Source organism: Capricornis sumatraensis, chromosome 15 (assembly GCF_032405125.1).
Source record: "Capricornis sumatraensis isolate serow.1 chromosome 15, serow.2, whole genome shotgun sequence".
Taxonomy (NCBI): Eukaryota; Metazoa; Chordata; class Mammalia; order Artiodactyla; family Bovidae; genus Capricornis; species Capricornis sumatraensis.
This window is the reverse complement of record NC_091083.1, coordinates 27209190-27236032: the sequence shown is the minus strand read 5'-3', so window position 1 is coordinate 27236032 and position 26843 is coordinate 27209190. Positions and strand designations below refer to the sequence as shown.

At 44.3% G+C, this 26843-nt stretch overlaps 1 protein-coding gene across 1 annotated transcript; it reads right to left on the bottom strand.

Moving 5' to 3' along the window:
• Positions 1–1235: 1235 nt before the first annotated feature.
• On the bottom strand, positions 1236–23535 carry MSRB2 (methionine sulfoxide reductase B2). Its single transcript, XM_068987438.1, has 5 exons — positions 23418–23535; positions 15912–16012; positions 9867–9943; positions 3209–3356; positions 1236–2195 (listed from the first exon to the last, which is right to left on the bottom strand). Exons 1-5 carry the CDS (start codon positions 23533–23535, stop codon positions 2091–2093), a joined length of 549 nt encoding a protein of 182 aa, XP_068843539.1. The 3' UTR covers positions 1236–2090.
• Positions 23536–26843: the final 3308 nt, after the last annotated feature.

Sequence of the window (26843 nt, the reverse complement as noted above, 5' to 3'; positions counted from 1 at the left end):
ACAACATAGTTCTTATATCCAAGCCAACTGCTTCACCAGATGCCCAATGCAATGGAGGTCAAGGACATGGAGGAAAAAGGGGAATCCTATTAGTGGATTAAATAAAAGATGTATGTTAGTCTCTGTATTGGATAGGATGCAGGCATATAAGCAGAACCACCATCTGTGAGACAGAATAAGGAACATAAGCATTAGACCTTATACAATTATGGAAGTTGGTAAAAGGTTTATGGAAAGCTGTTGTCCCAGGCATCGGGAAACGGGCCTGAAGTTGCTGTAGGTCAGGAAGACTGGCGGTGAGAAGGAAAACTCGGAAAAGATTCTTGTATTAGTTTTCTGTTGCTGCTGCACCAACCAACCGCAAGCTGGGTGGTTTAAGGTAAGGTAAGGTGAAGTCGCTCAGTCGTGTCCGACTCTTTGCGACCCCGTGGACTGTAACCTACTAGGCTTCTCCATCCATGGGATTCTCCAGGCAAGAATACTGGAGTGGATTGCCATTTGCTTCTCCAGGGGATCTTCCCAACCCAGGGATCGAACCCAGGTCTCCCACATTGGAGGCAGACGCTTTAACCTCTGAGCCACCAGGGGAGATCTTATTAAGACAACACATTTATTATCTTGTAGCTACACAGAAGTCTAAAGAGCATCTCACTGGGTTATAAAATAGATAACCCGTGGGGCTGGTTATCAGTGGGGCTGTGTTCCTTTTGGGACGCTCTAGGGGAGAAGCCGTTTTCTGGCCTTTCCCATCTCCTCGAAGCTGTTCCCATTCTTGAGCTCATGGTTCTCTTCCTTCATCTTTCAAGCCAGCAAAGCAGTATCTCTCTGACCCATATTCCACCACCACCTCTCTCTCTGACCCCAGCCAGGAAAGGTTCTCTACTTCTAAGGACTCGTGATTAGAATGGACCTATCAGAGGATCCAGGATAATCTATTTCCCTGCATCAAGGTCTTTAATTCATTCACACCTGCACAGTAATACAGAGAAAAGTGGAACACTTAAGCTCCCTTTCTGTCCATAAACTCTCAAAGAAAATGATGTAAACATTTTCAGTAACAAATCATTAAAAACTCAGTTTGTAAAAAACACTTGAGTTGCTATTACCATTGATGTAACCAATAGCTACTACCAGGTGATTTAATTATTTTTTGGCATTTGATTTAGTCACTTTTGTAAGAGAGAAAATTCACAGATTTAGACAAAAAGCAAACAAATGTTAGTAAATATTTTATTTGGACATTTTAAAGTTTAACTTTGTAGCCACTTGCATTATCACTGAAATCTAGCAGATTCCCATTGTAATTTAGTTGCAGGTAGAGAGGTTGGAACTAGAATGTTCAAGACAGTTTATTAACATTTTGGAAAAAAAAAATCATGCATCCCATGGATCTCCAGGCGTGCTCCCCAAACCCACCTTGTCCACAACCTTCCTCTTCCTTCTCCTCAATGCCTCCTTCCATGCTGGAACTGTGGAGTACTCTAATGCCATATTTTCCTTCCTCTTTTCACTTGATCTCTCACCTGTGTATGTCTGGGAAGAACTGTGATGGAAAGTTCAGGGTTGTTTTGTAGGAATTTTTTTTTGGTTTATCCATCTGCCTCCAAGCGTCCCTAGAGAGTCATGTCCTCCAGTCCAGGCAAAGCCCACAGAAGTCAATTTAATGGAAATAGTTGTCCCTCTGTCATTTTGTGAAAGTCTAGTCAAAACCAGAGCCAGGGCTGAGTTGACTCCAGGTAGTAAATTAGAGAAGGTGTGGTTTGCATGGTGCCAGCAGCAAACTTAGCCTTGGTTTGGTAGTTAATAAAACTACCATTCACAACGGGTGGTCATTCACACCGGGCTTCCCTGGTGGCTCAGACAGTAAAGGATCTGCCTGCAATGTGGGAGATCTGGGTTTGATCCCTGGGTTGGGAACATCTGGAGAAGGGAGTGGCTACCCACTCCAGTATTCTTGCCTGGAGAATTCCATGGACAAGGAGGCTGGCCGGCTACACCTCATGGGGTCACAAAAAGTCATTCACATAAGTTCTGCAAATCGAATTTGGAAGTGAGGGAGTGTCGAGGGAGGGAAGGGAACTCAGAGGTGGTCAGTGTTTCTTTGGCTTGAACCTGAGCGCCACACTGTTGATGCAGAACCTCTGCCCAGCAGGCCCAGGTCCATCGGGGAACACATGGCCGAGGTGAGCTTCGCACTGCAAGGAGAGCAGCCTCTGTCATCTCTCACCAGGGACAAGGCTCTTTAAGTAAAACCCAGACAGATGAACCCCACGTGGCGGGCCCACTAGAGTCTTTGAGCTCGGTGTTGGGAGAAAGTCTATTGTATCAGAATTTGATTCAGAAATGAAAGGATGTAGACCGCATGGGGCAGTAAATAGCTCTCTACTTGATCAGTGAGAATGTGAGCAAGTGATTTAACTTAGGCCTTGATTTATTCATCTATGAAATGGGGATGATAATTATACCTACGTAACAGAGCTGTTATTATGATTCACTGATACAATGCATTGGGACTTCCCTGGTCCCAATGCAGGGGCCTGGGTTCTATTCCTGGTCAGGGAACTAGATCCCACATGCCAAAACTAAGACCAGGGGCAGCCAAATAGATAAATATTAAAAAAAAAAAAAAAAAAGCAGTAGCACAGTTTCTGAGTGGGTGAATCTTGTAGCCAGTATATTATTATTGTTTTTTTTTTTCACTGAAGACAAGACTAAGCTACATTTATCTGCTTACAAAACCAGAACATTTGAGCACCCAAAGATATCAAGTTGAATCTGCTGTCTGAATTTAAGCCACTCTCTCCTGCCAGGCTCCCAGGAGAAATAAGCCCTGATGTCACCTTTAGTACTGCTCTGCTCTGCTTGTAGGCGACACGCTGCAGAGGGGGAAGGGGGCAGAGAGATGCCAGCCACCCTGGACCTTCCTGCCGCTCTCCCTGCACAACGAAATGTGAAGGGCCAGCTCTTTCTTTCAGACCTTTGCTCACTCCCATGTCTGCAAGGCTAGAACCAGGCAAGGCTCCTTCTCCGGTCTGCAGTGCTGGGAGTGATGGGAGAGAGGAACTGGTAGCAGCTCAGGAGAAACCCAAAGTGCTTCCGTGACAAAAGCGCTCCCGTCCATAACACCAGATGTGCAAGGACAAGTGAGCTCTCCACTGCAATCAAGAGGCACAGGGGAAAACAAAACACACAAAGGAAAGACACCCACCTGCTTACAGACGACCTCTGTGCGAGCTAGTCCCAACGAGGTGTCAGCACGTCTCAGGATGCCCGTGTTACTCTCATCAGAGCCAGAGGTCCCGTGAGCCTCAGAGAACGAAGGCCATCCTGTGCCGGAGCAGAACTTCTTCTCAGAGCTGTGTTAGAAATCAGGATACCTACAGCTGTGAAACTGCTATGAACAAACAAAGAGCACTGTGTGCCCCAACCCACGTCTCTACAGAGCACAAACTGATTCCCTTCTTATCTGCCAGATCTCAAGCCCAGTTCTCTGAACCACAGGGGTCTTCCCACTGCACCTCCACTATTCAAGATGCTGTCTTGTCACGTCAAAGATTTCTTGTTCCTTTGATGTTGAAGGCATCCCTCTCAAGCTTTGACAAGGACCAAAAACACGAGGAGCTTTGTGAACTGCTCCATGTTAGGAAACAGATTAAATGCCTGTGTTTGAAACGTAAGGAAGGGGGAAATCGAAGTGAAATGAGTGGTCTAAGGGTTTAGCATATCGTGGGTTCAGCAAATCAGAGAAACGTGAGAACTGATCAAATGGCCATGTTCAGCCACAGGAACTTTTGGTTATCTGAACATGGAGCCTGACTGCCTTTGGGGATTCAAGATTTCCTCTGCCACTTCTTAGCTGTGTGAAACTGGATGGGCTGCTTCCCTGTCCAAGTCAGTTTTCTTACCTGTAACATGGGGACAGTAACACCTCCGTTATAGAGATGCTCTGAGGGCTTAGGGAGCTATGCAGTGGAGCACGTAGTGACTAATAAGCCTGGGCACCCAGACTCGTCACTGCAGGGCAGTGACCTTCCTGGGAAAGCCCCACAGGAATGAATGATGCTGGGGTAGGGGGTGGGGAGAACAGAGGCGCCAACAAAAGGAGGAGGGCAACAAGCAAATCTACTCATCAGAGACCCACTCTCTAAGTACTTTGTTAGGTGAGCTCCTCTTCTTTCTTTTTTAAAAAAATTTTGGCCATACTTTGCAGCATGTGGGATCCTAGTTTCCCTAACTAGGGATCGGACCTGCATCCCCTGCATTGGACGCACAGACTCTCAACCACTGGACCACCAGGGAAGTCCCCAAAGATGAACCCCTTTATATCATGCTAGAAAAACAAATTCCAGAAATTTAAATGGCAGGGAAATGGCTCTCTCCATCTTGGGGAGAGACAAGAAATGAATGGTAAATTCTGCAAAACAAAAACAAAAACTGAGTGAAAAGAGGGGCAAAGTGGCAAATAATCAACCCCCTAGACTATGAGCACAGAAGGAAGCTCAGTTTAGAGCACACACCCAGCAGAAAGAGTCTAGGGTAAGTCAGTGACTCAAACACTCCGGTCTTGGGACCCATCTGTTACTAAAAAATTATCGAGGACCTCTGAGAGCTTGGTTTACATGAGTTGTGCCTATTAGCACTTAACAAATTAGAAATTATGAGTGAGGATTTTAAAGACATTTATGCATAGAATTATTTTTAAAAATAAAAAATTCATTATAGGCTAACACAACCTATTGTTACAACAGATAATTCTGTTTTCCAAACTGAAACAAACATTTAGTGGGACGAGTTGCACTGTTTCATAACTTTGCAAATCTCTTTTTAAAAAATTACTTTTATTGGCGTGTAGTTGCCTTACAGTGTTGTGTTAGTTTCTACTGTACAGCAAAACGAATTGGCCACACATATACAAACGTTCTTTCTGTTTTTGGATTGCCTTCTCATTTAGGTCATCACAGAGCCCCGGATAAAGTTCCCTGTGCTACACAGTAGGCTCTCACTGGTTATCTGTTTTACACATAGTATCAATAGTTTATCTATGTCAACCCCAATCTCCCAATTCGTCCCAATCCCCCTTTCCCCCTTGGTATCCATATGTTTGATCTCTATGTCTGTCTCTATTTCTACTTTTTGCAAATCTCTTTAAGGTCTAGCCTTAAAAAAATGGCAACTGAATCTCCAGATGTGCTCACGCATTCAATCTGCAGCATTGTTTTGACTGAAGTGTAGGAAGAGGACGTAGTCTCTTGGACGTGTGGGTGTGTGCTAAGTTGCTTCAGTCATGTCCGACTCTGTGCAACCCTGTGGACTGTAGCCCGCCAGGTTCCTCTGCCCATGGGATTCTCCAGGCATGAGTACTAGAGTGGGTTGCCACGCCCTTCTCCAGGGGATCTTCCCAACACAGGGATCGAACCCGGGTCTCCTGTGTTGCCAGCGGATTCTTTACCATCTGAGCCACTAGGGAAGCCCCAGTCTCCTGGATACACAGTTAGGAAAGAAAGCACCTTGAAGAGCCCTGGAAAGATCCCAGGAACTCAGGTACAGCTCTGAGGTTGACTTCTGAGAGCCTGGGGTGTGAATCCGGGCTCTGGTATGTCTGTATGACCTTGGCAAGTTATTTAACCTCATAAAGTCTCTGTTCCCTCGTCCACAGAATAGTAACAGCATTGTTACCTCACAGGGTTGGGGAGGATTGACTGAGATGCTTTCTTCATTTAGCATTTTTACCATTGTGTTGGACACATGATACCTAAGTTAGTGGTTATGATTTTTAAAATATCATTATTATTAACAGTAACAGGAATCCATGAAATTTGGGCAGCTGTGGGTCCATTTAGAAGTGTCTGCACATTCACACTGGGGCTTCCTAGGTGGCTCAGTGGTAAAGAATCTGCCTGCCAATGCAGGAGATGCGGGTTCAAGCCCTTGGTCAGAAAGATCCTCTGGAGAAGGAAACAGCAACCACTCCAGTATTCTTGCCTGGAGAATCCTGTGGACAGAGCAGCCTGGTGGGCTACAGTCCACAGGGTTGCAAAGAATTGGATATAACTGAGCACGTGTGCACACACCTATTCAGACTGGGTTCTCTGCAACCCCTTTTCTTTTCCAAGGGTTCAAAAATATTCATCTGAGCCACTTTGGTCCAGGGAAAAACATTTTAAATATCCTTTAATCATAGCTTTCCCATCCTCTACATTATATATAAACTAGTGATCATTAAAGCAAATCTGATGGAGAATTATGAATATAATATTTTTTTAATGAATGAATCTAAGACTAATAAAAAGTCATTTAAAACATTTTATGGGAAACGATAAACTTTGCAATTAACAGAATCTGGAGATTTTACCAGGTAATATGAGAGGCCCATCATATATCATTTAAGAGGGAAAACTTAAATATTAAGGGCAATTATAAATTGCAATATATATATTTAAATGATTAGCAGATAGTAAGGCCCACCCTTGAGAAACTAAAACCATTCTGGACCGTCTTTACTCTTAAAGGGAGTAAAGATGTATATCATGTATACTCTTTAAGGGATTCCTTTTATTTAGTTTTGTTATGTTTATTTGCTTTGTTTTTGTCATTGTTTCTAGAAACTCCATGGCCCCCAGACCAGCAGCAGAGGCACTTGGTGATAACTGACAATCCTCATGGTAGAAGAATTCCCATTCATTTCAAGGAACAGGAGCACAGAAAAGGTTAACAATATTACCTAGTTCCTACAACACGTGGGATGCCAGGATATTCTGTAAAAAGGGAACTAACATCAGGCTCTCAGTTTCCTTCTATTCTAAAAGGATTTATGACCGTGAAACATGTGATCTCACAGTAGATTTTAATAAACACATCCATAATTGCAGAGGAGGAAGGAAGGGGAATAGAGGAAGGGGTCGAAGTCACATAATTCCAAGGTTAATGAAGTGACAGTCTGCAGTCCAGTGCTCTTGACCTAGAAACCCTGGATCAAATGACTCTGAGTTGGAGAGTCAGCAGCTCCCCTGAACCATACTGATTCAGCTCGAGGAGAAGTCTGCAGGCAGCAAGGAGCCCAGTGGCCAAGTGGCTGTGATCCCTCATCCACTTAATTTCTTAACTGTTTAGTTTTGGTTGACTTTTCACCTCCTTTCGACTGTGTGCGAGTATTTGAAGGGATGTTCATTTCTTCTCTACCCCTGCTCTCTGTTACTGAGGATGGAGACTGGGGACAGGAAGAGAGCAAAAACGAGAGGTCCAACAGGAATCCTGACAGTTATCTACCCTCTTGAATGGGAAGCACTTTCAGGAATATAGTCTTCATTTATAGATTCTCTTTCATTAGAAGAGATTTCTTAGGAGTTCCTCATTATCAAAAACACTTTCATGCATAAGGCCCTAAGAAGGCTCTGTCTGCAAGAATCTCATTGCTAACATGTATCTGGTGCTTAGCAGGGGTCAGGCATTGCTCTGGTGCTTTCATGTGTATTAACGCATAACTCAGTTACTCCTCCCAATAGCTTTATGAGTTCAGTACTACTAACATGCTCACTTTACCAGCGGGGAAATCAAGGCACAGAGGGGTCAAGAAACTTGCCCAAGGTCATACAGCAATTAAGCCAGGATGTATATCTACAGACTTCACCACTCTACTACATCGTCTCTCTTAGAAACAAATGCATCTTTAATAACACAGAAGATTCTAGAACATAAAAGATTCTTATGAATATATTCTTATTTTTCTCAGACTAAGCTGCAGGAGGCAAAAAATAGAACAAACTCAAAAGTCCTTAAGAAATGAAAATGGGAACCGCAACTAAAACTAAATGATTAAAAAGAAACAAATAGGTTGGCAGATTGGCAGGTCAGTAAACTAGCCACGTGCTGAAAGGGCTTTTGGAGACCTGGCTGGTTTTATTAGTCTTGGCTGCTGTGGGGATGGTCACTCAACTTCCTTAATTTGGACTAGCAATGTGCTAATACAGTAGTTACTGCTCATGGTGGTCTTTCAAGTTTAAATTACCTTAAATGAAATAAGATAAAAAATTCAATTTTTTAGTCGCATCAGCCACATTTCAGGTGTTCAATAGCCACACATGATTAGTGGCCACCAAAGTGCGTGGAGCAGACATAGAACATTTCCATCACTGCAGAAAGTTCTACTGGACAGAGCTTTTTGCTCTGGTCTCTCCAGTCCCTCCCTGCCCCAACACTCTGATTCCCCAACAGAGCCTGCGAGGTGCCCATGCTGGGCACTGGGTAGTAAGAAAGTGTCATCTTTACAGGTGCAGAAACTGGAACACCAATGAAGTCAAAACAACAAAGACTAAAACGTAGGAACGTGTTCTCGCAAGGATGACAGTCAAAAGCTAGAAACAGAACCTCTGGCGGCTTACTGCAGTCACAAAGCCATCTTTTCTATGTTTACAACACGGTTATTTGGCTAAAAGCAGGTTGGCCATCTCAAGGTCCCACCTCTCCCCCTTTAAACAGAACCAAAGGTCAAACAGTAACTGCTGCTGCTGCTGCTAAGTCACTTCAGTCATGTCCAACTCTGTGCGACCCCATAGACGGCAGCCCTCCAGGCTCCCCCGTCCCTGGGATTCTCCAGGCAAGAACACTGGAGTGGGTTGCCATTTCCTTCTCCAATGCATGAAAGTGAAGAGTGAACGTGACGTCGCTCAGTTGTGTCCGACTTTTAGCGACCCCATGGACTGCAGACTACCATGCTCCTCCATCCATGGGATTTCCCAGGCAAGAGTACTGGAGTGGGGTGCTATTGCCTTCTCCGAAACAGTAACTAATGGTTCAGAAATCTGCGTGCATTTTACCATTCACAGCTTCCCCCAGGCCATCTTCTCAGCCTGACTACCATCTTTGCTGTCTCTTCACCAGCCACTGACAGAGTGAATGAATCCCAGCGAAGGCCTGCCCTTCTGTGAGCATGAAGGAAAATCAATCCTGATCGTTGCTCATCTTTGCAGGCGGGGTTTGGCTTTCCAAATTCAGCCCCCATTAGCAGCCAGCAGCCCAGGAAAGCCCAGTCTGCTGAAAGCCCAGAGCACATAATGAAGCACTGCCTAATGGAAGATTCACAGAGCTGGCTTGATTTATATTTTATTCTAAACCAATTTAGGGTTGATGCAAAAGAAATAAAAAACATCTTTGAACTTCTGAAAAATGGGACTTCAAAGATGTTTTCCTTTCTTCTTCGTCGAATCTACTTTTTTAAGACTGTTTCCTGCATGTCTAAACAAAAAAGCCTTTGTTGAGAGATTTCAGATCCTGATTGACTTAAAAGAGGCTTTGAAATCAAGGGACAATTAAATTTACTTTTAGCTACATAGAAAAGGCATGGTATTCACTACTGTCAAGCACTGTGGGGAATCTATCCTCATAAAATTCTACATTTCCTAAATTAAATTATAAACCCATTTTTTCCCTGGGAAAGATATAGTTTTAATCACATGGGTCAAGCAAATACCATTATGGTTTAGATGTCTTTAAATACTTTCCCAGGGAAAAACTAATAGCTTTATCTTAAGGTGCCCACCAAGTGTTTTTTGTTTTTTTTTTTGGTTTGCTTTTTGATATTTCTTGCCGATACAGAAAGAAAGAATATAGGCTAAGATGTTAATGCTATAAATAATAATAAGACAGGCAAGAATCTTAAATGAACAGCCCTCCTTATGGTAACCAAGTTAATCGGGAAGGGCAATGAAAACCATTGTATGTATTGGGTTGGTCAAAAAGTTTGTAAGATCCTATGGAAAAACCCAAGTGAATTTTCTAGCCAATCCAATATTTATCCAAGGCCCCAAAAGACAGAGCACTATGACTTTTGAGGCTCACTTTCCTTTGGTACCTCTTGGTCTTTATCTCACCTGAAGAGCGGGCTGTCGCAACACACACAGTGATACATCCCTGGTTCCTTGTTATTCAGGTAGATCCCACTGAAAGGCTGAAAGTAAATGAGATATATCACTGTTCAGGTTTCTCATAACACCAGCAGGACATGATACAATAGGTCTAAATCCAAGATTAAGTTCTCCAATAAAGGAATTGTTGTTCTAATTTCACAGAGTGCAAGTATCACTGGAGAGAAAATTACAACATGCCCAGTGAAGCAGTCTGCCGGCTTGTTTACGACCAGCCTTTATTGTGCCAAATATTCAAATTATGACATTAATAATGCTTTGTATTTATATAGCACCTTTCATCCAAGAACATCAAAGCCTGTGACAAAGCAAGAGAATGGGCCTCTGGATTGTGTTAGATCTCGGCCTCCATTTCAAAAGTTAATACAACAGGAATCTAGTCCACTGACTGAAACACTCTGAAATCTCCAATTAAAGACAGGATATAGATACATTAAAAAGCAAAGCTCAGTGAGATTGGGGTTGCGCCTTTAATATGCTTCACGTGGTGTTTAGGATACTTCACACTGAATAAATGCTAAATAATGAGCGAGATTCTCCCAGTGCCTTAGTTACTACTTAGACGAAATTACCACGTTAAATTGTGGCTTAAGGAGTTTGCAGGTTCCGAGAACAGGAGTGAGCCAAGACTATTATATATATATTTAAAATGTTATTTGGTAAACTGATCTCATTGTTTGGAACAAACAAAGACCATTTTTGCCCAATTCCATCTTTTCTATCAAAGAAGTTTCAAGAAAGAGAAACTGTTGCATGAGCCTCCTGTGAAAATCCACAAGCAGTGGCTGATGGCAGGCACTGTCCTACTCTGGAAGAGAAGCTGAACACGGGATGGGTCACTGAGTCCCCGAGCTGATTCAGGAAACAGGCGGCCCCTTCAGCCCTCTCTAGACAAATCCCCAGTCAAACGTTCACATTCCCTGTGGTAAGAGTAACAGCACATTTTCAGGCAGCAGCGTAACAGTCAATTGCAAATTAACCTACTGAGCCCACCATCTGGGCACACTCAGATGTTCTCCCTCTAAAATCCCTAAACTTGGCTGCAGACATCAAACAGTGGTGAGCTGGTCTTTTTCTGGCCTGTCCCCTTGAAGGCTTGCACCTCACGCTGGCACAAAGGGGTATCGGGGTGAAAAGGAAGTTTCGCCTCCCTCCTACCTGGGCTGAAGAGACAAACACGCCAAAGGGCTACCCAGATGTGAAGCTGATCTAGAAATGCCTACTTATGGGATCTGGACAGCATGCTAATATTCACAATATAATGTTTTGTTATTGCAGGGAAAGTTGGACAGAGGAAGTGACAAGGAACTGGTAACCACAATAAGTTAAAAAATCAGACATAAAAGAATCCTTCACTGACCTATTTTATGAAATGACATCTCTCCTCTGCCTCCTTGCCTGATTTCCTACTGTCTACCCTCTCACCCTTTCTCCTTAATTTTATACAAGTCCTGTCATATTATGTAGGGCCACACTCAGCTTCTATTTCACTCGCTCATTCCAGTATTACTTGAAAACCAAGTGTGTATCCAATGCTGCACTGGGTACGAAGGTTGCAGAGGTGGAAAAACAAAACAGAATTAAACTAACCATGGTTCCTGCACTAGGAATTTGCCAGCAAGTCGGGAAGAGATGTGAGCTGGCAGTGGTCACACCATGTGACCGCAGTTCTGATGGGGAAGTTAGCAGTGAGTTGGGGTACCACTAGTCCCTTCACTACTAGGGAAGTCTTCATGAAACCTTTCTGGACCAGGTAATATATGAGATGTCTGAGATCAGGGTTTTCTTTTTCTTTAACCTTTTATCATCATGATTTTTCATTGCATGGCTGACTGGTGTTTATTACAGGAAAATGCCAAGACACTAAAGTGAGTTTTGAAGGATGAGAAGGAGTTAATCAGATAAAGGAGTTAATCAGATAAAGGAGTTAATCAGATAAAGAAATTTCAGACAGAGCAGCCTGGGCTGGGCAGCTCATGTCACAGAACAGAGCAATGTGGAGAAGGAAGACGAGGTTGCTGGAAAGGCAGGGAGGGCCAGATCATAGCAGCTTTCATCAGACCATGCTTCTTGTTGTTGTTCAGGCGCTCAGTCATGTCTGACTCTTTGCCACCCCATGGACTGCAGCACACCAGGCTGCTCTGTCCTTCACTATCTCCTGGAGTTTGCTCAGACTCATGTCCGTTGAGTCGATGACGCTAAAGAGTTAAAGTGCCAGCTTACTGAAGATGGAAAGACACTGGAAACTTTTAAACTGGGTTGCACACACAATCAGCTGGTTTTTAGAAGGAGCGCTCAAAGGACAGTCAAACGGGCACCAGTTCAGGCCTGGATTTAACTATGGCAAGAACAGTGGAAATAAAAAGATGAGGATGGATTTAAGAATTGTTTTGAAGAGAGAACTGAAATGAGTATAGGGAGGGGTTCAGAGACAGAGACAGAAAGATACCCCCATCCCTGGGTTTTCAAAATCTATCCTATGGACTAAATGTTCTGCACTTCCATGGACTGTAGCCTACCAGGCTCCTCTGTCCATGGAATTTTCCAGGCAAGATACTGGAGTGGGTTGCCATTTCCTTCTCCAGGGAATCTTCCTGACCCTGGGATTGAACCTTTGTTTCCTGCATTGCAGATGGATTCTTTACTGCTTTACCACAGGGAAGCACCTAAATGTTTGTGTATCCCCCTCCAAATTCATGTTTAAGCCCTAACCCCCAAGGTGATGGTATTGGAGGTGGGGCCTTGGGAGGTGATTAGTTCATGAGGGTGGAGCCCTCAAGAGTGGGATTAGTGCCCTGGGAAGAAGAGACATGGGAGGGATGACCTTTTTCTCCCCCACATCGGGACACGGCAAGAAGGTGACCATCTGCAAACCAAGAATAGAGTTCTTATCAGAACTAAATTGTTTGGCACCTTGATTTCTCAGCCCCCAGAACTGTGAGCAACAAATGTTTGTTGTTTAAGCCTCCCCGTCTGTGACATCCTGCTAGAGAAGCCCAAACTAAGACTATGCGTGCACCAGCGTGGCCTTTCCCTTCTTCGATCTTGTCAGTACTACACACCTGTTGGAAACAGATGATACACTTAATGATCTGCAGGTTATTTCACAGAGAACTATTTACAAAGATGGGGACAGAGCTGATGGATACCAGCCAGGGAAGGTGAAGCATCCCTGGGCCGGTGACTGAAAACACACTGCCCTATTGGCCTGTGGGGCACAGGGTGGGCAGAACCCATGAGGCCGAAGCTGGAGGGGCAGGCTACCTGCAGGGGTGGGGGGTGGGTAGGCTGCAAGCTGCGTGGGAGGAACACAGCCCCAGGGGACCCTCAATGCCTGTTTTTCTACTGTGTCCTCTGATCTTGCTGGCCTCTCCCAGGGGCCTAACTCTATCAGGAGTCAAGAGGGCAAGGGAGCTGCTTAGCCTTCCCAGAGTTCAGAGCAAAGTGAAGCACGTGGATGGCAGATCTGGAAGGAAAACAGTAACCTGCATAAAACCTAGCTTCTACTGACATTTGACTTTTTAAAAAAATATTTATTTATTTGACTGCACTGGATCTTAGTTGTGGCACATGAGACCTTTAGCTGTGACATGTGAACTCAGTTGCGGCATATGGGATCTACTTCTCTGACCAGGGATCGAACCTGGGCCCCCTACATTGGGTGTGCAGAGCCTTAGCCACTGGACCACTGGGGAAGTCCCTGATATTTGATTTTTAGTTACTGCTCAACTAGTCTGTGAACCCCTTCGTCGTACCTGGCAGAGGGCTAGCAGGTTAATGCTGTCCAACAAAAAGCACATGCAACTGAATTTTAATTTTGAGTCACCAATAGAAGGCTGAGGTGTTTCCCTTCTCTTTTCCTAGCCTCATGGAGCTTATGGAGGCTTATTGTTCTGCCGCATTCTAAAAAGTTACATGTGGAAATGAATCAACTGAAAGGGATTTATAACATTACTTAAAATAATGGATGATGCTCATTTTGTAAAATGGCCAAATGCAGAGTATAATACACCATCTGTTTGAGAATCCCACGTATTTATTCTCCTAAACATCTGGCAGCTTATCTTCAGGCTGCCATTTCCAACTCCAAACCCTGTGTGGCTCTGTCCTTCAGAATAGGGCTGACTTACAATGCTCCGGGAAGACACACAACTGCTCGGGGAATCACAGGTAGCTCTCTTGTGCTATCTGCATAATGGCTAGTTTCCTGTGTCTTTCCTGGGCTTACCTGGCTCAGTGGTAAAGAATCCATCTGGCAATGCAGGAGATTCGGGTTCAAATCCTGGGTCAGGAAGGTCCCATGAAGGAGGAAGTGGCAACCTGCTCCAGTATTCTTACCTGGAGAATCCCATGGACAGAGGAGGCTGGTAGGCTACAGTCCATGGGGTTACAAAGAGTTGGACTCAACTGAGCACACACACACATAAGGAGTACTTGCTCTATGCTGGGCTCTTTTCCAGGCACTGGAGAGAGACCCAGCCGTCAACAACACAACTGACCAGCTAAACAACAACAACAGTCTCTTTCTGAGAAAGCCTTTATTAAAACCCCACCCACAGGAAGTTTTCAAACATACCAGTATTTCACCAGAATCTATGGGATCTCCTGGTCTATCTAATGACTTTGGATTGGCAGTGAAGTTGAAGGTGAGACCATGATTATATGGCTCCAGCACATGGATAGCTTACCTGAATTTTGCAGGGACCTCTAACTTCAAAGATATAAATATCCTACAACATTCAAAACCGCTGTGCTGGGGTCCACTCTAGGGGGTCTGATTCACAAATGAAAATATCTACTAACCTGGCCCAATAGCTATTTTCCAGTGGTCATATCTGGGCCTAAGACAAATGACTTGCTGTGAAACGCAGCGTGGTAAAAATGGTACTATACTGAGTAACCACTGAGGGGTGCTTTCTCAGGAAAGGAAAGAAAGCCAGGGTTACTGAAGACAGTTTCAGTAATATGTCCCCCTCTTGGCCTGGAGTGGTTCAACAGTCCCAACGCTTGACTTTTTGAGCCTCCACCACCTGCAGGATATGTCATGTGCTAGGATGTCAGGTACTGAGCAGGGAAAACCCAGCTTGGGGCTGGAGAAAGGCTTCCCTTTGGGGGTGAGATTGGGGCCAAGAGCTGAAAGGTGGGTTTGAATGAGTTGGAGTTGGGGGAGGACACAGGGTAAAAGGGCCTAAAGTGGGGAAAGCCCAGGGTCTTGGAGCTGAATGAGGAAAAGTGGCCAGATCTGAGGATGGGGGTGGGAGGTAGGGACCAGAGCTTTAGGGCCTTATTAGCCACTTTTAAACTTTTTTCTTTTACTTTGAAAACAAGAATTTAGAGTAGGGGGTGATGTGGTCAGATCTGCTTACAAAAGATCTGTTTCGGGGCTGAGAGAATGGCAAGGTGAGGAGCAAGGACGGGTGTGAAGAGCACAGCTGAGGCAGCTGCTTTTGAGCCAGGGATGGTGGGGCCTGGGCCAGGGCGAGCGGCAGAGAGAAGCGGGGTGAAGAGAAGGTCATTCAGGAGGCTGAGTGGGTGGACCGGCCGCCGGAGGGCAGTGTGTCCAGAGAGAGGTTTCTGGCTTGCATAACTGGAAGGATATTCGTAGCCAGAGGAGAACAGTGGAGGGTGCCAGATTAGTAGAAAAAATGATGAATTGTGCTTTTTTTTTTTAATTGGAGGGTAATTACCGTATATCATGATGGCTTTTACCACACATCAACATGAATCAGCCATAGGCATACATGTGTTCCCTCTCGCCTGAGCCCCCCTCGTACTCCCCGTACCCCTCCAGGCTGTCTCAGAACACTGGCTTTGGGTGCCCTGCTTCATACATCAAACTCCCACTGGCTGTCCATTTTACACATGGTAAGGAGAAGGCGGGATGAACTGAGAGAACAGCACCAAGTTAGGTTTTGTAGTGAGATTGATTCCAATTTCTCACGCACCACACCCAACACATCTACTCAGGGACCGTTAATGAGTGTAGCTTACCGGCTCTGTCCCTTTTTCTCTCGTGACATGGAACTGCTCTGGTGTCAGCTTCTTCTGCCACTCACTCTTGGAGAGAGCCGGCTGGTGTTTTGTAAGAGACTCTGTATTGTTAAACAGGAATTTCAAAAAAATGAAAAAAGCAAGGAACACTGAGGTTGACTTCCTTGGATTTGTCTAAGAAAATTTAGTTATTTCTCCCAAAGAATTAGAGTCATGCCTTCACTACAGATATTTGTATTTTAATTGTTTCTTTGTATTTCATTGCATTGTTTAGACTCTCCAAATAACTACTCTATAAGAATGTATTTAGTAGCAGTGGTTGACAAATTGTAAATTATTAGATGGGCGCTATTAGCTTCAAATGATGTCTTTGATCAAGTTACGGATTTTTATATATTTCTATAGAATTAAAATATATTTTGCTTCAAGAAAAAAGCCAAGAAGGCACATGAGCTTTTCTTGCTAAGCCTCTCTCCTGAAGTGCACCAGTTGCCAACAGAACACACCATAACGTCCCCTCCACTCCCAACCTTTCCTTCTTCACAGAGACCAGAAAGTTCAGGTACAAAATGCTTTAATTGACTCATTAGTTTAGTAAGAGATGAGTAATAAGCAGAGAGCCAGTTTTCCAGTTGTACTGGGGCACAGAAGTTAAAGAGGCGGCTGAAATATGAAATAAAGCAGAATAAATTCTCCTTGGTTTGCTAAGGGTAGAAATCAATCCTTCTTCCATAACTACGTTCAAAGGAGTATTTCCTGTCAGGATACAGCTGGGAGTAGCTGTGAGACTGGAGAGAAAAGATCGTTGAGCCAGTGGGTTATTAAAACCCTCTTCCTTGTTGGTTTATAAAGATATCTCTGATTTTGTTCATCAAAGGAGGTCTCTATTAAAAATTCTTCTTGTGTGAAAAATAGAAGACTCCTACAGCACACATTCCTGAAAGGGAAACTGAGACCTACCATACTCTATGATTGGGTTTCATGGTTTTTATCCACTTGTGTCTTCCTTTCTTCTGCTTCCTACAGCTTCTATGTTACTTTTATTCCAATGAGTATAAACAAAGTAACTAGCATAATACTCTCTTTGGCCAAAGGGTTGGGAGGTGGGGAGGTGGGAAGTCTAATGTCTATTATAATGTTCTAATCATCCAGTGTTAAGAATATGAAAGGATTGTATCATCTGCACACCTCAGCTTACACAGGAGAAAAGAGAGTAGTGATCGAAGGCTTTATTAGGAAGGTGGCCTTTCGGCACAGAGTTGAAGGAAATGTAAACAGACACATCAGATGAATACCTGGAAGACCACTGCAGGCAAGAGAAGCAACAGGCTGGGTGTGCCTGGCATGTCCCATGAACAGCAAAGAGGCCCGAGCGACTCGGGTAGAGCCAGCAGGGAAGGTTAATAGAAATGAGAACAGACAAGCAATGGGGGCCAGACCACTTAGAGCCTTGAAGATTATTATTTCAATCAGTTGGTTAAGGCTGAGCTGGGTCCTCTCTAGTTGCGGTGAGTGGAGGCTGTTTCATTATTGTGCATGGGTTTCTCATGGCAGTTGCAGAGCATGGGCTCTAGATGTGTAGGCTTCAGTAGTTGTAGCACATGGGCTCAGTAGTTGTGGTGCACGGGCTTAGCTGCTCCAAGGCACGTGGGATCTTCCCAGACCAGGGATCAAACCCATGTCCCCTGCACTGGCAGGTGGATTCTTAATCACTGGCCCACCAGGGATGTTCAGGCCTTGAAGACTTTTGTAAGAACACTGGCTTTTGTTCTCAATGAGTTTGGAAGGCAGTGGGAGGTTAGCAGAGGCATGGAATGACCTAACGTATTTTAAAAGAATTAGCGGCAGTCGTTCCAAAAAAAAACAAAAAACAAAAAAACAAAGCAGGGTGAAAGCTGAAGCAGGAGAACCATTACAGAGGCAGGCCAGCTCTGGGAACTGCGGCAGCGTATATCACGGCTGGTCTAATCATCATGTTTACTTCTTCCACCTGATGAGGGTTTCAGTATCTATAAGATAGCTCACAGGCTATGGCTCAGAATATTATCTGTATCCCTTGCTGAGAGGCAGAGACCTGGATTGGGGTTGCAGCAGTGTAGTGGCTTAGACGTGATCACACGGTGGACACAGTCTGATGGAAGAGTGGGGGGATCTGCCGATGGGCCAGTTGTGGAGGTGAGAGAAAGCAAAGGTCAAGAGTCATAAGCCACAGCTTCTGGGCTCTGGAAGATGGGGAAGACTTCCGGAGGAGTAGGTTTGGAAACATGGTTTTGAATTTGTTAACTTTTAAAATGCCTATCAGGTATTCAGGTGCAGGTGTCAAGTAGGCAGTTGGCTATATGGATACAGAGAGGGAGAGGTATAAGGTGGAAATGTGAACTTTAGGATTCCTCAGCCTGAAGCTGTCTTTTATCTTGGAGGCTGAAAGATCCTCAAGTCAGTGAGTGAAGACAAAACAGAAAGGCCTGAGGATTGTACTCTGAGGCTTTCCTCAATATACAGGTTGAAGATACATGGAGGCAAGCAGGCAGGTGAGAAGGAAACCGAGATGCAGTGTCCTAGTGAAATGGAGCAGGATCCTATGGTCCTTCCCCAACATGTCCTCAGTCTGCCTTTTGTCTGTAAAATAACTTTAGTCAAAGAATAAGTTTAATCAGGAACTTCCCTGGTGGTCCAGTGGCTAAGACTCTGAGCTCCCAGTGCAGGGAGCTTGGGTTCAATTCCTGATTAGGGAACTAGATCCTACCTGTCACAACTAAGATCCTAGAATAGCCAAATAAGTGTATTTTTAAAAAACCACCAACATTTAATCAGAGAAGTGAGAAAATACAGAAACAAAAGAAAACAGTCAAATGAGACAAAATAATAATAATTTAGTCATTAAGCAAAGTCAACGACTTTTAGTTCCTTCTCAAGGGATGCAGATATTCTGAGCCGTATAGCCTGTGAGCTGTCTTAGACTGAAACCCCCACCAGGTGGAAGAAATAAACATGATCAGACTGCAGCCATGACATAAACGACCACAGTTCTCAGAGCTGGCCCGGAAATAGGAACAGACCTGCCCCGGAACTGAAGATGAACTGTACGCGAAACAATCAATGGCACCGATTAGATCACCGCATAAGCAATTTCAAGATGACTGTCCGAGCTGACTGTGCTGTTTCTGCATGTAGCCCCCTCCCATCACCTACTAAAGCTCTTGCACACTGAAGGGGGGCCGGGGAGTCAACCTTCGGACAGGAGTCCTCCTCGCCCCTGCCCCGCCAAGCCCAGGTGGCGGGCCTCTGAAATTAAGCAAACTTTTCGCCATTCTCGCCTCTTTATTGGCTTTTGAGCAGTGAGAAGTGGGACCCTACTTTTAGTTAGGCTTTTCGGCTCTCACCACGGGACCGCTGCGCTCTCGCAGCACCTGGCCCGCGGGATTTTCCTGAGCAGTGCTGCGGCCATGACGACGCGCCAGGGTGGCTGTGAGGAACTGCTGCTCCCGGCTTGCTGGCCCCAAGAGGCGGGTAGGAGGGACATTCCTAGCAGCTGCCGAATCCGTTTTGTTTCAGGGATCCTCCTGTTTCTCCGCTGCTCGGCACTGGCTGTCAAAGTACACTTTTCCTCGGTGGAATGGAAACGTGTCTGGATGAGCTGATCTCCAAGACCTAGTAAGTCAGTCCACCGGTGTGCAGCCGGGCTAACTTCTCTTTGAGCACAAAATACTCTTTGGGCATTTCGCCAGTTGGTTCTGACATGGGTATGATGTCGAGGAGCGTTTGTGCTGGGGACTCTGTATTGGTTATCGTCTTGAAGAATTTGTGACAGTTCTGTCTTCTGGTGTGTGAGTGTATATTCCATTTGTGTGAATGGTATCTTTCTTGTCTTTTATAAAAAATGGGAGATTTGGTTCAATTTATTTGAAAATTTTTAGCTATGAGATTATGAATAAAGAAAAAGAATTGTTTTTAACAACATATGGCAACAGTATTCTTTAGACTCCAAGAAAAAAAATGGGTTAAGATGAAACTCTTCTGAAATTCCCAAACTGGTTCCTTCTGCATATGCAGTTATGAAATATGTACATAAGTCTGCCTTACATAAGTATTGGTATAACAGTTCAATTACTTTTGGGGGGGTTTTAAGGCTTTAAAGGGTTAAAAATTATAATATGTAATTAAAGTTACTAAAACTGATGAGGGAGCACTTCAGTGTGTAAAGCAAGTGGGATACATGTTGTTGGTGAGAGGAGGTATAAAGAATGGAGGTATTTTTTGTTGAGGAAAAATGATGATAATAATTTTGTCCTGGAGCTGGTTGTGATCTCGGAGGGGAGAGCAGTGAGTGGTTCTGAAGAGAAAGCTTAGTTTCCTGCCTAGGAATTGAACCTGGGTAACCTGGATGAAAGCCAGGAATCCTAGCCAGCAGACCACCAGGGGCAAGAGGTTAGAAGCAAAGTGGTCCTGGCTCTTTCCCTCATTTGAAAGCAAGAATGTCTCAAGGAGGCAGAAACTGTAAAAACAGGTACAAAGTTTATCATTAGAGTATACAGCACAATAAGTGGGAGGGCATACAGATAAATCATTTGTTATTTAAGACAGAAGAATACACAGCTGGAGAGAAGGGGCAGGGGCACCCTCTCTAAGGAGGAGGAGGGCATAAGAAGTAAGGCAGAAATACACACCCAGAGAGGAGTGTGGGTGTCCTAAATGAGAAGCCAGTAAAAAGGTGATTTAAATCCCTTAATTGGACAGTTCTTCCCCATCTTTGTTTACATTTGGCCAATTCTTTTCCTTCCACAACTGACTGGTCCTTGAATCCTCCCCATGATAAGTGCGCAACTTTTTGCTAAGATGGATCCCATCACAGGGGCCTGGGGGTGCCTGTCCATGCTTATTATAGGGTGGGGCCCCTCCCTTTTCGACCCCCAAGAAGCCTTCCTGCGCATGTGTAGACAGGGAAGTTTTCTTTGACCTCAGGAGTTGACACCTTATCTCTTTAGCCAAGCTCAGTTTTTGCCACTAGCTTTGTCACTGGAGGGTTTGGGTAAGAAAAAAAGCTTGAATTTTATTCCACTTGACAAACACCAGCTGTCCAACCCAGGGGTCTATGTATCTCCTACCTCAGTTGTTTCTGGATGGGGACAACTCATATGGATACAAAAAGTGACAAAAGGTTTGTGAAAAAAGGGAACTTTGAGAAGAGTTTTATATGTTGTCAGGAGTGATTAAGATTAGACTGGATTTAATAAGGTAAATATACTTTGTTATTAATAGTAAGCTGGTATAAAAGTAGAATTTGGTTTTCTTTTTCCTTGTTAAGAGATAAAAACTTTCCTGGAATATTGTGGTGCTTTTGACAACTGATTTTAAGTTTCTTTCTCTAGCTAACTTTGAGTATCCCAAAGGGCCTATAGGCATCTCAGAAGAAATGTTAAAGTAACTAGGATTATTAAATTATATGGAACACATTTGATTAACTTTCAGGTCATAATGCTGAATTGGGTGAAAAATTTAAAGAATTCTTATGGAAAGCTATTGTTTTGCTTCAAAGCATATTTTTGACCCCAATGTTTGGGATGGAAGTTATCACAGAGTATAATTACTTATGATGTGTACCACTGCTGGTTTTAAGTTTACTGCTAAAAGTACATGTACAATGCTTGAGTGACAACTGTATATAAGTGATAAAACGTATAGACTATAAAATATCTCCCTGTCAGCATCTCTCTGTACTTGTTATGTCTGATTAGTTTTCCCTCAACGTGGATAATTAAGTACACAGCATAGGGTTAAATATAGCTACACTTTTATCCTTTCCATTCACTTATGTAATTATAACTAATGCTTATTGTATAGCTACTAAGCACCAATACTGTAATAAAACATGTTTAGTTTTTTCATTTATTCTGTATAATAACCCTATTATTATCATTATCCTTATTTTACAAAGAAAAAAAAAAACAGGCTTATGCTTACCAAGTTCAAGACATGCTCAAAGACACACAGCCAGTGGGTGTGGCACCGTCAACACTGAAACCCCTTAACCACAAAACTATTAGCTGCCTATCATTCTCAATGGTTGCCTACTATTTGTTGAATTGAACTTTCATGGTTTACTTAAGCATTCCTTAACTGATGGACATTTGGGTGATAGCCAGTTTCTCCTTCTTAAGAGTAGTGCTGTTAAAAGCATCTCTGCACATATAACTTTGTTCTTCTTTGGAATTATTTCCTTAGAATAAATTCCCAAGGGTGGGTGTCTGATAAGTGAGCAGTTCCTGTTAAGTATTGGTGTCTGGCCAAATTTTAATGTTGCTGAAGAACCTCAGATTCCAGGGCAATTTATTAGGCTGTTTCCGACAGCACTAAGTACAAACATAAAGGGCAAATTTCCGCTGAAACCACCACCCTCTAAAGGGGAATGAGGAGGGCTCCAGCCCAGAACTGTGATGCCTGAAGCACCACCTGTGGTTCTCAGGAAATCAACACTTAGTACTGAGTGGGCAAAGAACAAATAGGAGATTGGCTGACTAGAGACACCAGGAGGGGTCTGAAGTCCGTGACCCCCAGTCATATTTGATCAGCTCCCATTGCACCCTGCCAGGGCTTTTATTTATTTAACACTACATTTTGAAGTTTTCAGGGGATAAAAAGAATTCCGAGTGACTGGGGACATTTATAGCACAGCTATTTATCTTTAAATATCTTCAATGGACACATAACAAATGGATTTCAAGATGGGCTAGCTGGGGCAGTTGCCCAGAAAGGCAATCAACACATGGCACTGTGTCCCCCAAACTGGACGTGAAATACAGTGCCAGCTGACCCAAGATCCCACTAGAATCCCCTTTAGTGACTCTGTACTAAGGATGAGGTGTCAGCGTGCCCCAATCCCACAGAGCAGCCAAAGCTATGTCGTAGAAGAAACGCACACTTTCCCCCGGTCTGTGTCACAGCCACTGACTAACGATGGTTATCAGGTTAGAGGGGGGAAGGGATTACGAGTCCCCACATTCCCCCTGGGTCCTGGAAACACAGATATAGAGGTCAGGGAGCAGATCCACAGGCATGCAAAGTTAGAACTGCCTGCTTCTGAGACGCGGAAAGCAGCAGGCATAACTGGATGAGGGGACAGTGTAATTAACAGCGCAGGGGGTGGCTGCAGCAGAGAGCGCTCTGGGCGGGCTGCTGACCCCAAACCGCCGTCCTTCACCTGGAAGCCCGGCTCCAGAGTACATTTTATACAAAAAAAAAAAAAACAAGTATGTGTGCACGTGGGAGGAGAGGACCTGTACTTTTCCACAAACCCTCATACGGGTCAGGGACTCCCCCGCCCACGCCCCTGCAAGTTTACAGCCCGCAGTCCTTAGATGGCAGGGTGTGGGCGGGCAGGAGCTCCCCGACGGAGCTTCCGGAGAATGGACGAGTCAGGTCCAGGACCAGCCGGCTGGGGCCCCCGAAACAAGGCAAGCGAACAAAAACCGAAAGCCGGGAGGTGAGGGCGGGGCCTGCGAGGCCTACCTGCTTGCGGGGATCCAGCACCTGCGCGGAGGCCGCCGCAGTCCGCTCGGCCCCGCGCAGTCCACCCGGGCGCCTCGCGGAGGGCCAGGCCCCGCAGAGGCCGCAGGAGGCGCGCCATGACGTTTAGCGCGGCCCGCCGGAGCCCACGCCACGGCCCCGCCCACTCGCGTAGAACCCGCCCCCGTCTTCGAGACTCGGTTCCGCCTCCTTCCTCTTTCCCCTCCTGTCGGCGCTACAGCCACCGCTCCGCTCCGCCTGTTTTTAACCTTCCCGAGCTCCTGCCCCCGCACTCCTCCCGTTCCTCCATCCCTCCTCCTAATCCCTTTCTGCTCCTGTCCCTACCTGCCTCCCCTTGGCCTTCTCTGGTACCCTCTACTCATGTACCACCCCCCAGCTCCCTGCGTGCCTCCACCACACCCTTTCCTGCCCCTACCCTTGCGGCTCCTCCTCTGGTCCCACCTAACTGCATGCATTCCCACTCTGCTCCCCACCCCCAGCCCACTAATCTGTTTTAGTTGGTTTGCATTTTCTAGAATTGCTTATAAATGGAACCATTTTTTTTGGGGGGTGGGTCTAGTTTCTTTCATGCAGAATAAATGTCTTGACAGTCCTTCCAGTTTTTGCATATAGCAACCGTTCATTCCTTGTTAGTGCTGAGTACTATTCCGTTTATAGCCGTACCACATGTATTTATCTAGTCACTTGTTGATAGATATGTATAAAGTTACCAATTTTTCCTTATTAGAGATGAAGCTGCTGCGAACATTTCTGTACAAATCTTTGTGTTACCGACCACAGTTCTTGGACTAGAAATTGATAAAGAGGCCAGATAAGAAATTCAGACAAGGCTTAAGTGGGACTTGTGCTGCCACAGGAGAGAGTGAAAACAAGAAACAGGTGCCCTTGATTCCTCCCTGAGCAGGGGTGAACTGCTTCCTTATATGAAGTGAGGGTAGGGGCGGGTCCAGGGGTCATGCTGGAGGGGTTCTTTGGGTGGTTTGCCCACCCTCTTGATGGTGCTGTGTGCAGGGTGTATGCACAGTACCCTGTTTTTGCTCCTGGCTCCGCAGCAATGGCAGTTGTGATTTTGGTCTTTTCGTACCTTGTTGTTCATAATTTGTCCCAAATGCATGCACTTATTTTTCAGTCCCTTATAGTTTCTTTGTATTTTGTTACTGGAGGAGACATTTGTCCAGGTGCAAGCACTATAGCAAAGTGTTCAGAGTCCCAGGTCCCAGCCTGTCTCATTTGTATGAACATGTGATTTCCTTTCTGTTGGGTAAATAACTGGGAATGGAATGACTAGGTTATAAGATAAGTGTAACTTTTTAAAACTACTAAAATGTTTTCCAAAGTGGTTGTTTCACCTTCCTTTCTAGGGAGGGCCACCAGTCTTACTGACTCCACCAAGGCTCCTGTCTTCCAGAAACACCCTGGCAGATACACCCAAATTATATTTAACCCATTGCCTGAAAATCTGCTGGCTCAGTCAAATTGACCCATTTAATTAACCATCACAGTCCCAAATTGGAAAAATAAATAGGAAAACAGTAAGGGGAGTGATGTAATAATCTACAAAGATTTACTGTTCTGAATGTAAGGAAAATTAATATCTATTAATAGCTGGACAATACTCAGCTCTGATTGGACAGATGGCTAAAGGATATGAGCAGATGGTTTGCACAGGAGAAAATACAGATAGTGAACAAACACTTGGGAAAATGTTTAGCTTCCCTAATAATTAAAGACTTGCAAATTGGAAGAGCCCAATACTCTACTTCCTATATATGAAATAGTAGATTTTTTTTTAAACCAAAATTAACAGTGCTTTGGAAACTCAGATATACCCATGCATTGCCTCTATTTAGAGGCATAATTTTTCTGGAAAAAAATCTACAACATTATAGAATTCATCATCTCCTTCCATGTGGCAAATCTGCTCTGGGGAGCAAATCCCAAGGAAAGAATTCAGTAAGGGGAAACACCTGATTTTTGCATAGATATTTATATTTATACTTTTCATAAAGTGAAGTCACTCAGTCGTGTCCGACTCTATGCAACCTCATGGACTGTAGCCTGCCAGGCTCCTCCATCCATGGGATTTTCCAGGCAAGAATACTGAAGTGGATTGCCATTTCCTTCTCCAAGGGATCTTCCTGACCCAGGGACTGAACCCAGGTTTCCCGCATTGTGGGCAGATTCTTTACTGTCTGAGCCACCAGGGAAGCCCTACAACAACTTAAAAAAAAAAGTTCAAAAGCATCAATTCTTTGGCACTCAGCCTTCTTTATGGCCCAACTGTCACATCCATACACGACTACTGGAAAAATCATAGCTGTGACTATATGGACCTTTGCAGGCAAAGTAATGTCTTTGCTTTTTAATATGCTGTCTAAGTTTGTCATAGCCTTCCTTCCAAGGAATGTGCTCTAAAATCTGTCAGTATGAGTTTACAACTTGATTTTATCATTCAATATTTTGGTTTTTCAAGATTTATTGTAAAAGACAGATACGGATCTACTTCATTCATTTTAAATGCTGTATAGAATGCATTGTACTGACAAAGCAAAGGATATCCATTATCTTACTTAGAGACAGTAGATGTTTTCATTCTTTGCTATTGCAAACCAAACTAACATGTTACAAATGAATGACTTTGTACAAACCTCTTTGTTCACCCCAGATTACTTTAGAAAAGACATCTAGAACGACTGAATCAGAGATTAATGCATCTTCCGCTTTCCTGCTGCTGCTGCTGCTGCTAAGTCGCTTCAGTCGTGTCCGACTCTGTGTGACCCCATAGACGGCAGCCCACCAGGCTCCCCTGTCCCTGGGGGTTCTCCAGGCAAGAACACTGGAGTGGGTTGCCATTTCCTTCTCCAATGCATGAAAGTGAAAGTGAAGTTGCTCAGTCATGTCCGACTCTTAGCAACCCCATGGACTGCAGCCTACCAGGCTCCTCCATCCATGGGATTTTCCAGGCAAGAGTACTGGAGTGGGGTGCCATTGCATTCTCCTCTGGTTTCCTAGGACTTCAATAGTTGCTCTCCAAAGTGGTGGTACCTATAATTTGTATGAGTCCATTTCCCTACATCTTAACCAATATTTGATGTTATGAGATTTACTAATTTTTGCCGATATGATGGGTGCAAAATCATTTTCAATTTCAAAATCAGGTTTCAGTTTTTGTTTCCCTGATTGTTAAAGGGGTTGAGAATCTTTTTAGATGCTTAATAGTTACCAATTCACAATTTTTGTGAATTGTCTACATTCTTGTCTCTTTCTCTTTTAGATTGTTGGTTACAGCCATGTTGGAATTCTTCATTATTAAGTATATCAATTATTTGATGATTATATGGGTTTTAATTATTTTCTCCCATTGTGTGAATTTAATTTTTACTTTATCTTTACTATATCTTTTATGTA

Excerpts from the sequence above, each read along its gene's own strand:
- MSRB2 (XM_068987438.1), bottom strand. The coding sequence starts at position 23,535 with ATGGCGCGCCTCCTGCGGCCTCTGCGGGGCCTGGCCCTCCGCGAGGCG. Across the intron at positions 9,944-15,911 it reads GAGAAAAAGGGACAGAGCCG|CCTTTCAGTGGGATCTACCT; the intron begins GTAAGCTACACT and ends ATTTACTTTCAG. Across the intron at positions 2,196-3,208 it reads CAGAGGTCGTCTGTAAGCAG|TGCGAAGCTCACCTCGGCCA; the intron begins GTGGGTGTCTTT and ends CTCTCCTTGCAG.